The 13,988-nt window shown below is 37.8% G+C and overlaps 1 protein-coding gene across 17 annotated transcripts in view; it reads left to right on the top strand.

Moving 5' to 3' along the window:
- Positions 1-13,988, top strand: part of TTLL5 (tubulin tyrosine ligase like 5) — a 330,457-nt gene that overhangs the window by 165,470 nt on the left and 150,999 nt on the right. For 11 of the 17 annotated variants that reach the window (XR_003550803.1, XM_027775153.1, XM_006157045.3 and 8 more), the window contains 2 exons: positions 1-390; positions 11,557-11,744. The exon at positions 1-390 ends at the window's left edge or, in 9 of these variants, runs on beyond it. Coding sequence is in view for 16 of the 17 variants with exons in the window: in XM_027775153.1 (XP_027630954.1) it covers positions 1-390; positions 11,557-11,744 (578 nt within the window). In the remaining variant the exon portion in view is untranslated. The remainder of the gene's footprint in view (positions 391-11,556; positions 11,745-13,988) is intronic. The other 6 variants (XM_006157044.3, XM_027775159.1, XM_006157046.3 and 3 more) reach the window with 3 other exon arrangements.

Raw genomic sequence — 13,988 nt, forward strand, 5'->3', positions numbered from 1 at the left:
CAGCAGGAAAAGAGGCTAAATTAGTCTATACCAATTCTTCCTCTGCTTCTTTCTCTGTTCCTGCCGCTACTCTTCTGCAGAAAATTCCCAACACTCACTTGTCATCTATTGTTGCAACCACTGACCTCTCGCCAGGGCCTGGCCACCATTCTTCTTTGTCTCAAATTCCTCCAGCTATCCCCAGTGTGCCTCACCAGCCAACAGTTTTACTGAACCCAGTCCCTGACAATGCTTCTCCCTCCATACATCCTGGAATACAAAATGTACCAAGCCCGGCTGGCCTGGCACGCTGTCGATCAGGCAGTTACACCATTGGCCCCTTTTCCTCTTTCCAAAGTGCTGCACACATCTATAGCCAGAAACTGTTTCGTCCCTCTTCAGCAAAGGCAGGTGAGTGAGAAATGAAAGGCAGATTGTAATGTCAGCTTCTTTCCACTCCCAGTAAATAAAGAATGTCATCTCTGCCCTTCGCCTTTTCTTTTGAAAGGTAAAGGGACACATGCTGCATTGTTCTGATATGAACAAGGAAGAGTCTTACACTTTGTCCAGTAGCATTCATTCGTTGACACAGTATGAAACAGGATTTCTTTTAGGGACTCAAAGATAAAGTGATGAATAAGACAAGGCTTCTGTTCACTAGGAGCCTAGAGTATAGTCAAGAGTTTTCCCATTATAGATAATCATAGAATTATAAGTATTCTACATGCATTTTTTTTCTGATTCAAATTGTTATGCCTGGCATCAGACAGATTAGTGTTTTTAATTTTTTATTTATTGATTTATTTAAAGAATTATTTATTTTTATTTAGTTAGTTTTTATTTGCTGTAGGGTATGTGTCCTTACCAGAGAGAGAGAGACAGAGAGACAGAAAATGAGGAAGAGAGCCTCCAGGTCTGGGACTTGAAATGTAGTGGCCAGGTGGGAGTCCAGTGCCTTAAACACCACACCACCTGCTGGCCCCCCTTTTAATGTATTTAAAGTCAAGGATGACATGAGTAAATGCAAAGAATTCTTAACATAGGATATCTAATTATAAATGAAGTAGACCCATGTTACCAGTGAAAACTTTCCCCCATTTTAAAATAACAGCTTTATTGAGATATAATTCACAGTATATAAAATTCACTCTTTTATAGGGTGCAATTCAGTGGTTCTTAATGTATTCAGAGAGTCACGCGACCAGCAGCACTATCTACATTTTAGAACATTTTCATTACTCCCCAGAGAAACCCCATTCCTATGAGCAGTCACTGTCCATTTTCTCCTCCCACTAGCTCCTGGCAGCCATTGATCTGTTTTCTGTTTCTATAGATGTGTCTATTCTGGACATTTCATAACCGTGTGATCATATAGTAGGTGATGGTTTCTGCATGATCTCCTTCACTTGGCATAATGTTCTTTAAGTATTTGGTTGTATGGATAATCCATGTTTTGTTATCTGTCAGTTGGATTTTTGGTTTGTTTCCACTTTTTGGCCATTATGAATAATGCTGCTATGAATATTTATCCACAAGTTTTTATATTTCCTTTTCTTGTGGTGTATAGTTGAAGTGGAATTGCTGGGTCACATGCCTTTATAGTTCCTCTTTTTGAGGAGCTTCCAAACTGTTTTCCAAAGTGGCTAAATCATTTTACTGCCAGCCTTATATGAGCATTCTAATTTCTCCACATCTTTGTCAATACTTATTAATTGTCCTTTTTTATTTTACTCATCCTAGTTGGTTTTTTTTTATATATTCTGGATCCAAGTCCCTTGCCAGATATGTGATTTAGAAATATTTTCTCCCAATCTGTTGTCTTTTTACTTTCTTGAACCACACAGATTTAAAAAAAATTTTTTTTTTGGAGAAGTTTTTGCTATAGGGCGCGTGCACTCGCCAGGCAGACAGAGAGAGACAGAGAGATAGAAAGCAGGAAATCACCCCCCAGGGGGGATGGCCACGCCGCAATCCCTTCTCCTCCATTCTCCTCTCGGGATCTTGGGCACGCACGCACACACGCCCGGCGTGAGTTTAAGCCACCGGGTCCAGAACTCAAACCGCGGTCGACTACGTGGGAGTCCAGCAACATAGCCATTATGCTAACTGCTGGTCCCCCCAGATTTTAAATTTTGATGAAGTCCGTTTTATCTATTTTTTTCTTTTGTCACTTGTGCTTTGGGAATTATACCTGAAAAGCTATTCCCTAGCCCCAAATTGCAAAGACATCCTTCTGTTTTTTTCCCAAGCATTTTGTAGTTTAGGCTCTTAAAATTTAGGTCTTTTTTATTTTTTTCTATTTTGAGTTACTTTTTATGTATTGTGTAATGTGCCATTATTTTGCATGTGGATATTCAGTTGCCCATGCACCATTTATTAGGAAAAAAAATATTGTTTCCCCCTTGGATTGTCTTGGCCCTCTTTTCAAATCAGTTAATCAAAAATGTGGAAGTCTCTATAGAGTTTCAATTTTATTCTATCAGTCTATGTTTTACATGCCAGTTCCACATCATCTTGATTATAGCATTATAGTCAGTTTTGTAATTACCAGGGGTGATTCTTCTAGATTGTTTATGCTGTTCCGAGTCCTTTGCATTTCCATATGAATTTTCATATCAGCTTGTCAATTTCTGCAAAAAAAAAAAAAAAAAAGCTGATGGCAGATGGGATTTTGGCAGGGACTGCATTGAATCTATAGGTCAGTTTGGAAAATGTCTTAACATTGTTCAAGTTTTTAAATGGTTTAGTAATAACCATGCTAAGGTGAATCGTAGCTAAGCCATACTTTGTAAATAGTCAATCTGTATTTCCTAATATCTTATTTCAAATGAGATGGATATTATAATGTGCACCTTGAATCAGAGCTATTAAGTGATCTACTTTAATAAGTTATAAGTGAACACATGTGTGCATATCTGCCAATTCTGATCACAAGTGTTTATTCTTATGACTTGATATTCTAAAATCAGTAGTATTAATAATAATAATGATAATATTCTGGTTTGAACTTTTCCCCCCATATCAGAAATTCAGTAAGATCAATATCTTAAGTATCCTATGTTATCACCAATACTTTTTTTTAAAAAAACAAAACCTTCCTTTTCATTTTTCAAGTGAGGATGGATAGGAAATGGAAGAAGCTGGTCTATTCAACATTATTTCTTAATGTCTGTTGTGATTTTTTTTCTCTGACTCATGGATTATAAGCAGGGTCTTCAGAAAGTTTATCAAAATTTTATATTATCAAATATGGATTTAAACAAATTTTTTGCATCAAAATAAATTTGTACTTTAATTTCATTTATCCATGAACTTTTTGAATACTGCTTATATTTATGTATATTATTTAATGTTCATTTATTTGGGATTCTCTACTTTATGTTATTGGCTTAGTTTCTTCCTCTGTGGTTAGAGAACAATTTTAAATGGCTGGAACAGTAATAGGCAACAGTATACAAATGAATACATATAGTAGACCACAATAGCCTGCAAATGATTGGAGTTAAAAAAATGTATGACAATTGAATAATTCATCAATGGACTTAAGATAATACTTTCCTAGAGTTTTTTGTTTTGTTTTGTTTTTTAAAAGCTAAATATACAGTAACAAATTTTAAAGGTCACCCAAAAAGAATGAAAGTACAGAAATTCCAAACCTATGGGGAGAAGAAAAATGAATTGAGGGGGGAAAAAAAGACACCCACAAACTTTGGCCTATACAGACAAGAAGCATAGAGCAAGAGAAATATGAAACAGTAAATCAGGCTGAGTCTGTGCTGTTAAAGAGAAGCCAGATCCCACGTAGTGACAGCTGTTCAGATCCCTGGCCTGGCTGACCTGAGGCATGCCAGAGTGCCCAGGATTCAGTGGGCTGGACAACTGGAGAATGAGGATTAGCAGTGTGGCCAGACCCTGTGGGTAGTGCTCCTGTCTCCCTCACATGTGTGCACACACGGGCTCTATCATGAGTAGAGAAAAAATCAAAATTAAAACATGGTAAACCACGTTCATATATTTTAAGAATCAAGTAAACATACATGGGTTGAAATTAACTTTCTAGAAGATTGTCAGATTGAAGTTTTAAAAATCTAACTATATGCTGTTTACCAGAGGCACACTCGAGGATATAGACACAGAATGGTTGAAAATAACAGGATAAAGACATATGTAAATATCAACCAGAAGAAAGGTGGTATAGCTATGTTAACATACGCTAAAATAAACTTTAAAATCTAAAACTTTCTTAGAAACAGAGTAACTACATAATGGCAAGTAGGTTTGGTTCAGCCGAAAGGTAATAAGAGTTCTAAAAGTACCTAATGAAATAATCTCTGAAGAATCTACAAATCCCCTGTCTTAGTGGGAGGTTTCCATCTACTTCTGTTAATTACTAATACACTAAACAGATTTTGTTTGTTTGTTTGTTTGTTTTGTTTTTGGAGAGATTTTTCACTATAGGGCGTGTGTGCTCGCCAGACAGACAGAGAGAGACATAGAGACAGAAAGTGAGAAATCACCCCCCAGGGGGGATAGTCACGCCACAATCCCTTTTCCTCCATTCTCCTCTTGGGATCTTGGGCATGCACACACACGCGCCCAGAGCTTTTTTCTTTCTTTCTTTCTTTTTTTTTTTTACTAAACAGATTTTTTAAAATCAGAGAAGATAAAGATGATATAAACAGGGTGACAAGTTTGTAAATATGTATAGGACTGTGAACTCAACCATTAAAGAAAGTTCCTTCTCAAGCACACAAGATATATTTATTATCATGTCCTGCATCATAAACAAAAGAACTAATTTCAACAGCTTCATATCACACAGTAATATTCTTTGTTCACAATTGGAAAAAAAAACAGGTAACAAAAAGATATATAACAAACGTCCATGTATTTCCGAGAGTTAAAGAAATCATGAAAGTGAAGAGGATGCGCTCTGGATGATAATAGAACAACTTGATGCCCATGCATGTGTACAATGAAAGCTAGTGTTCAGAATGAGATTTACTGCTTAAAATACTTGTATTTGTAAAGAGAAAAGGCTGAAAATTAATATGCTAATAAGTGTCTCATTTTAGACAGCATAAATACAACTTTTAACATCATAAATTGACATAAAGTTGAAAAAAGAGAAGAAAATGAAAAGGTAAAAATCAGAAAATTTAAAAATAGAGTAGAGGATATTAAAGCCAAAAGAGATTTTTTTGAAGAGCCACATAGACAAACCTCTGATGAGACCAACAAAGAAAAGATAGAAGACATAGATATATAATATAAGGAATTTAAATCTAACATAGAAAATATGGCTCTAACATAGATTATAAAAACAACAGGATACTGTTAACAACTGTATTCCAGTAAAAGTGAAAATTTACATAAAATAGTTCAAAACAAAGTGCTCCAACCTAGAAGATGTAATGCTAATTAAAATAAGCTAGACTATGAAAGAGAAACACTGTATGTCCTTGCATAATATATACCAAATGTCTGCACTCTGGCAGAAACTGAAAGATTTAAAGACACAGAAGCAGAGATGACAACTTAGATACCAGAGACTATATGAGGAAGGAGGGTTGGAGGGGACCAGGGGAAAAAAATGTTTACCAGACACAGGACTGCAGGTTATGGGGGGCAAATGGGTTGTGGAATGGCATACCCCAAATTGGTGGTGGTTTTTTTTTTTTTTTTTGAGAACAATAGATATGGTATTGTCATTGATTTGATTGTCACACGTGGCTTATATGCTTTGAAAATCCATGTTGTTCCCCACAAAGATGTACAACAATTAAATATAAATAAGAAATAAAATAGAAAACAAAATTGGTACTATCAACTAAAAATTTTTAAAAAAGACAAACTACCAAAGTGTAACTTCTGTTTATTGATGAAAAAACTGAAGAAAGTCTATAAATAGTACTACAAGTATTAAAGTAACTGGTACAGTAGCTAATCTTCCCTCAAAGAAAACCTAATGCCCATCCAGATATTTTTGTAGGCAAATTCTTTTTTTTAATTAATTATTTAATTTTATTTACTCATTCGTTTATTTTTAGTTTGACAAGAGAGACAGAAAGAGGGAAAGTGAGAAAGCAAGCTGCCAGGTCTGAGACTTGAACCATGGTCAGCCACGTGGGAGTGTCCAGCACCTTAACCACCACGCCACCTGCTGGTCCCTTTGTAGGCAAATTCTAACAATCTTTCAAGAGAGAGATAATTCCATTATGAAACATATACAAGAGAACGTAAAAGGAGACAACACATCTCAACTCATTCTGCGTGGCTAGTTTTACCTTGATAACAAAACCAATTAATTACAGTGTTAGGAGGATTATATACCACGTACATGTATGAACATAAATGCACACATTCTAATAAAAATAAAAGGCAGCCAGTCTAGCACATTTGAAGTCCTACTCCATGGGCAAGTTTTATGTATGCATGTGTGTGCCAGGAGTATATTTCAGACAGGGTCTTGTTTTGTTCTCCTCCTGCCTCAGCCTCCCAAGTAGCTGGGACTACAGGTATGCACTACCACTCTTAGTTTTTTCAGACAGAGTCTTGCTAAATCATCCACGCTAGCCACCAGCTCATTCACAATCCCCCTGCCTCAGCTTTTTAAATAGCTGGGATGGTAGATTATAGCTGTGTGCCATCCTCCCAGCTTTTTGGGGTGGGCTGTGAATCAGACCAGTACCTCCTTTATACACTTAACCTGTGAAGTAGCAGCATCCAGCATATTTTACACAACCAGGCCGGAATGTAGGAGAGGTTTAACAAAATGGATTAATGATGTCCCAGGTGCAGTGATGCAGGTGGCGGCATGCTGACTTGTAGTGCTGGAAGCCACATAACTGCCTGCAGATTTGGATGCCAGGTTGACCTGAAGCATGCCAAGAATGCATGCTCAGGATCCTGACTAGCTGTTGAGCTAGGGGAAGGGGATCATGGCATGGCGAGAACCTGTCTCGGGTCTTCGGGTCTCTCTCTTCCTCTCTCATAATACAATGTTTAAAACAAAAACAAAGCTATAAATGTTATTTGCCACTCAGACAGATTAAAGGAGAACACCCATATTCATTATCATTGTAGATTCAGAAGAATTTGATAAAATTGTACATTCATTCATGATGACTCTCAGCAGACGAGGAGAAGGAAGCTCTCCAAATGTGTAAAGGGTATTTGTCAGAAACCTTCAGAAGCTATCAGTCTGAATGGAGAAATTTCGAAAGCATTCTCTTTAACGTTAAGAACAAGATAAGGGTGCCTACTAATGTTCTGTTCAGTGTTTGGTACAGTCCAGAGCTAACCTAGTAAGATAAGAGAAATTGGAAGCATAAAGATAAAAAGGAGGAAATAAAATGTATTTGTCCTTAATATGTTTTATATAAAATAATCCACAGTTTCATATTAGAAAAAAAATTTACCAGTATTAGATGGCCATAAGATCAATATAAAGAAACAGTAACTTGGATCAGCAGATGGCATAATGATTGCATTGCTGGACTCTCATGTAGTTGACCACGGTTTGAGTCCCGGACCCAGTGACTTTAAAACTCACGCTGTATGCGTGCCACCAAAATCCTGAAAGAAGAATGGAGAAGAAGGGATTGCAGTGTAGCCCTCCCCCCTGGGCGGGGGTGGGGGGAGGATGATTTCTCACTTTCTGTTTCTCTCTGGTAAGCAAGCGCACGTGCCCTATAGCAAAACTAACTCTCTATGAAAAAAAAAAAAACAAAAACAGTAACTTGGGGTGGGAGTGGGGAGACAGACAGTGCTTCAGCAGTAAAACTCAACACTCTTAAAGGCTGACCTACATAGGAAGGCTCTGTGTTTGCATCTAGAGCCCTCCTTGAGTACATGAAGCCCATGATCTGGGGCTGGCTGAAGCTGGACCACTCCAGTGCATCAAGATCTTGTTGTGGGTGCTTTCTCTCTGTTTCTCACTTATAAATAAAGTTTAAAAAAAATCAATAGCTTTTAAAATTATCAGCTGCAAAGTATTAGAAAACTTTTATTAATTGTGATAAAAATGTACATAAAATTTACCGTTTTAACTATTTTTAAGTCTTCAGTTCATGGGTACGTTTACATTATTGTGCAACCATGACTACAGTGTTAAAAACCATCATTTAGGTCCAGCCTATGGTATCATAGGCAGTAGTACACTGCTGTGTGGTACTGGAACCATATGGAAAGGCCCAGGGTTTGGATCCTAGGTCCACTGGACCGTATTGGCTGGCTGGGAGACTGTGACAGAACTGTGGTGTTGCAAGACCCTGTTATGGGTCCCTGCCTTCTTCCCTCCCTTTCTCTCTCTCACTCTCTCAAGAAGTAAATAAATAAAACTTAAAAAAATCACTTGCCATAACATAAAATCTTTAAGTCACCCAGGGATAAATTTAGAAATTTATAAGAGTGTTGAAGAAAACTAGAGAAAAACTGATTAAATCAATAAATATGCTTTTGTAGGAAGACTCAATATCATGTTTCAGTTTTTATCTAATTAAGCTCTGGGTTAATATAGTTCCAGCTACAGTCTCAACAAGCTTGTTGTTGAACTTGATAAACCCAAGATGATAATCAAGAGGCAAAAGACCAAGAATAGTGAGACTCTCCTGAAGAAGAAAAGGTGGAGGAGCACTTCATTAAGACAATATTAAGGCATGATTATTAAGACAGGATGATTAACGGATTAATGATCATTGTCTCCATTTTAAAAGTCCTGTAATCAAATATGTGAAAAAGTTGTAAATAATTTCACTAAAATAGAACAAATTGGGCATGCTTACTAGTGGTTAGTAAGCTGTTGCCAGACTATTTTACCAGTGGCTTCACCATTTTGTGTTCTCAAAAGCAATGTATTAGGATTTCAATTTCTCTTTTTTAAGGTTTTAACCATAGGATGCATGTGCTCATCGGAGAGGCAGAGAGAGAGACAGTGAGAGGAAAAGTGAGAAATCACCTCCTGTTGGGGGTCACCAAGTCCCAATCTCTTCTCCATTCATCTTTTAGGATTTTGGGCATGCATGCACATGCACCCGGAGTGAGTTTCAAGCCACTGGATCAAGAGCTTAGACCATAGTCAGCCATATGGGAGTCCAGTACCTTAACCACCTTCTGGCCCCTGGGTTCAATGTTTTCATATCTATTTTTCCTTTTTTTTTTTTTTTTTTTTATTTCACTACTACCATTCTAGAGAATGTAAAATGATATTTCACTGTGATTTTTGATTTGCATTTCCCTAATGACTAATAACATTGAAAATCATGTGTTTGTTCATCACTTGCATATCTTTATTAATAAAATGTTCATTCAAAAAAAAAAAGACAGGATGATATTGGTAAAGATACAGATGATCTGACCAATGAAATAGAATAGAAAGTTAGAAACAGTCACACAAACAGATGTAACTGTAATGACGGAGATGACATTGTAGATCAGTGGAAAAGGACAGATACTCAATAAGTGGTGCTTGGGTAGTTGGTAATCTATAGAGGAAAAATGTGAAATTCTTGCCTCACACCATTCATAAAATTGTTTTCTTTCTCTTAAAAAATTCTGCCAGAGGACATGTGTGGTCGCTTGGGGGAACAGGGAAATGAAAAAGCACCTCCCATGAGGATGGTCCCACCACAATCCCTTCTCCATCTCTCCCTCATTTTGGGATTTTGAGTACCCATGTACACGTACCTGGAGTATTTTTCAAGCTGCTGGGTCCTGGACTTAAACATGTGGGATCCAGTTGCCTGAACCACTGGCTGGCCTCATAAAATTAATTTTAGATGCAAAACTTTAAACTTCTAAAATAAAGTAATATCTTCAAAATCTTATGGTGTGGGACCAGCAGATGGTGTAGCAGTTATGTCACTGGACTCCCACACGGCCAAACACAGCTTGAGTTCCCACTCTGTGGCTTGAAACTCGATGCCCAGTGCGTGGGCATGTGGCCCCAAGATCCCGGAAGGAGAATGGAAGAGAAGGGATTGTGGCGTGACTATCTTTTCTGCGAGGTGATTTCTCAGTTTCCCTCTCACTGTCTCTGTCTCTCCTGCGAGTGCACACATCCATCCTAAGGCAAAAACCTCAATCAATCAATCAATCAATCAATCAATCAATAAATAAATAAAATCTCATGATATGGAGCAAAAGTAAAAACAAAAGCACAACTCACATAAGTTAATTCAAAAATTAGAAAATGGTAACAGAAAAGTAACTTGCGTTCAACATCATATATATATGTTTTTAATTTGCCATAGATGTGTGTGCTTACCAGAGACAGAAAGGGAGCAGGAATAAGGTCTCTCTAATAGTGTGTGGTCATGCCACAAGGCCTTCTCTGTTGGGATTTCCGAGTACATGTGTACACACACACACACACACACAGAGACAGTATGCTTTTCAAGCTGTTGGAGCCAGGATTCAAACTGTGTGATCTACTATATGATATGGAGCTCCCTTAACCTCTAGGCCATTGTGGATTGCTCAACTCAACATTGTTATTAATCAGGTGAATATAATAAGCTTCTTGACAATACTGTCAATCAGGAATTCTTGTATATGGAAATGTGAATATATACCACTTCGGTATTGTTATATAAATTTGAAAATTCACACACCCTATGACCCAGCAGTCCATATACACAAGAGAAATTATTTCATAAGTGTCCCAGTAGATATATGCAAGAGGGCTCATAACTGCATAGTTTATAATAGGAAAAAAGCTTGAACTAACCAAAATATCCATTGATAGGGGAATAAACTAATAAGTTATATATTTACAAAGCAGAATACCAAACAACAAATAAAATGAATGAATTTCAGCTATACTTAACAAGGATGAATCTTGGAAATATGGTATTAAATACAAAAGCAAGTTCCAGGAAATTACTAATAGAACTTTTTTTTAAAGTTTATTTTAGGGACCAGCAGGTGGCATGGTGGTTAAGGCACCTGACTCCCACATGGTTTGACTGCGTTTCAAGCCTCAGACCTGGCAGCTTGTAATTCACCCTTGATGTGTGTGCATACATACCCAAAACCCAAGGAGAAAGGACTGTGGCATGTCCATCTTTCCTGGGAGATGTCTCACTGTTTCTCTCTCCATTTCTTTCTGGCAAGTGCATATGCCCTATGGCAAAAACCTAAAAATAAAAGTGTTTTATTTCTTGAGAGAGAAACTGAGAAAGCAAGTGTGCCTTCCAGTGTGCCTGGTCGTGCTCAAACCTTTCCTCCAATTCACCATCCCATCAGAATCTTGAGCATGTATACACACCAAGTGTGTTTTTACAAGCTGTTAGGGCCTGAACCTGAACCTGAACCCTGGTTGTCCATGTGGACCCAGCTTCCTTGGCACAACACTTAAATGCTGTGCTACTTAAATGCTGTGCTACAGGGCCAGCCCTATTTCCCTGTTAAATATTTTTGGTGCCATTTCAAGATAAACTTATTGCTCCTTATTTTGTTAAAGATCCCTAGGATTTAGTAAAATGTCTTGAGCTAAGATTTCCCTGTCCTTATCTTGATTTTTTTTTTTTAGACTCTTTTTCCTAAGTGGGTGAAATTTTTTTTTTCTTTTTTTAGCAGGTTCATACCATCTAAACAAGCATCATTCGGGAGTAGCCAAAACACAAAAGGAGGGAGAAGATGGTTCTTTGTACAACAAGCGATACAACCCCAGTATGGTCACAGCTGAACTTCAGCGACTGGCCGAGAAGCAGGCAGCAAGGCAGTATTCTCCATCTAGCCACATCAATCTTCTCACCCAGCAGGTACGTGCAGTCTGGGGAGCCCGAGAGCTCTTTGAACCCAAGGTTAGGCTGTTCTGTCCTTCCCAAATGAGTATTAGTTAGCTTCAAACTGAAGAACCAAAGTTTTCCTCTTCTGTTTGAAAGAAAGTAACTTTCTGTTATTGCACAGTTAAGTCTGTTCCTGGTTATTATATACCTGCTTCAGGAACAGATTTGAATGTTTAGCTATAAATAAATTGTATAGGATCATTAGAAATAACTTCTCTAGGGGTTGGCCCCATAGCCTAGTGGTTAAAGGAGCTGGATCCCATATGGCTGATTGCATGGTTCAAGTCCCAGCCCCTGTGTCTGACACATGTATGTGCATGTCTAAAATCTCAGCTGGTTAGAGAAATGGAACAGAAGGGATTGTGGCATAACTACACTTCACCAGGGGAGTGCGTTCTCCTTCCCTCACCCCCCACCCATTTCTTTCTCTCTCTGGAGAGTGCACACACTCACTGGCAATAAAAAGGACAATAAAAAGGAAAGAAAGGCAAGGAGAGAAGGAGGGAGGAGAAAGAAAAAAAGAACATAAGGAAAGGAAGGGAAAGAAAAGGAAGAAAGAAATATAGAAACTTTGGTAAAATTTTTCAGTGAGTTTTAGTCTTTTTTTTACCAGAATGCCATAAAATCACCTTTATTGTTGTCGTTTTCCTATACTACCTCTTATTTGATCTCTGATTATTTGGGGGGCACTGATTAATGAAATATTCCTTTATATACTTATATAATATGTACTGTTCTCCCTGTTTTGAGAGAAAATAATGTTACCAAAGTCATTCAGCAAGGTGGATAGATGGAAATAGATATCAGGATGTGACCTTAAGTTACACACACACACACACTCTTAACACATACACACACTCGTACACACGGTGACATTAGATGACACTTCAAAGAACCGTGGGGATCCTCTTCATCCTTCATGCTGATTATCTTCATGGTGTTTAAATGGGAGTAGAAGCCCTATTTTTTCCTTGTCCTTAATACTAACCAGCATCAAGGTCCGCCAAAGGTATTATTATAATTTAACTCCACAGTTCTATTGGCTTTATCTCTGTTCTGTCACATTCCTTTATTGGTGGTACCTCTGTAGTGATAATCAAGTCTAGGAAACAGTGAAGCTGAAAATTACTTTAAATACATGCTAAAAGTAGGCAACACACTGCTCCCTGGTGGCACCCTACTTGTCTGTGTAAAATTTAGGACTAAAACTATAGGTAAGCCTCTTATGGATTTGGCTTCACTTCAGCCTCATCCCATGTATGAGGCAGTAATTATTCTTTTTTAAATCCTAGTAGTTTGAAGGGAGTAGATGAGGAGGCCTCGTGAAATAAGTGAAGACTCTTACAAGGACAGTGCTGAGACTTGAAGGCAGTTGGGTAGTTAGATTTTAGTGACAGAGTGACAGTAAGAGGGGACAGAATGTCAGGACCAAGGCAGGATGGGAAGTTTTGAAACGTGAGGTGGCTGTAAGAAAGGGCAAAGGCCAGTAATCTGCTACACTTTTATCCTTGAGTCTCTAACTAGAATATATGTTTCCACTTTATAAATGAAGAGCTGTAAGCACCAAGACATTAAGAGATTACCTTTGTGATTATAGTAGAGCACATAGTCAATATTAGTGCTTACGTGTTTTCAACTCTATGTCATTTGCTAGACTGCAAAGCCTGCAGTTGATAAGCTCCTAATCCAGTAGGAATTCAAGGTAAATGTATCCTTGTTGAGAAGTCATCCCCCTTCAGTTCATCTTTCTTGTCTATCTATAAATAACTTAAGTGCCAGTGAATTAAAAGTCCACCAGACTCCTATTCATAAAGCTCTAAACCTGCCGTTAATGTTGGTCTTACCTTTTACAGTTTTGGTAATGGGGTGATTGGTGCTTAATACTGTTACTGCTGGAGCTGCTGTCATATGTAATAAGCAGGAGAGCTGGATTCGCTGTCCAGGCTTGAGTTCTGCCGTTGACTCTCCATGAGATTTTGGGCAATTCACTCAACTTCTCTCAACCTCAGGGTCCTCATTTACTGATGGGGAAAATACAACAGAGTCATGAGAATAGTGTGCAAAAACCCCTGGGTAAAGTCTAAATGCCCTGTACTTGGAACATACTGTTATTTTAACTATGAAAGGCTTTAATAATAAATGGTTTCTAACTTATAAGAAAAAATAAAGTAGAAAAAATGCACTTTGTTATTATAAAGCTTATTTATATTATGTGGA

The sequence above is a fragment of the Tupaia chinensis genome, unplaced genomic scaffold (assembly GCF_000334495.1).
Source record: "Tupaia chinensis unplaced genomic scaffold, TupChi_1.0 Scaffold000528_1, whole genome shotgun sequence".
NCBI classification, from domain to species: domain Eukaryota; kingdom Metazoa; phylum Chordata; class Mammalia; order Scandentia; family Tupaiidae; genus Tupaia; species Tupaia belangeri.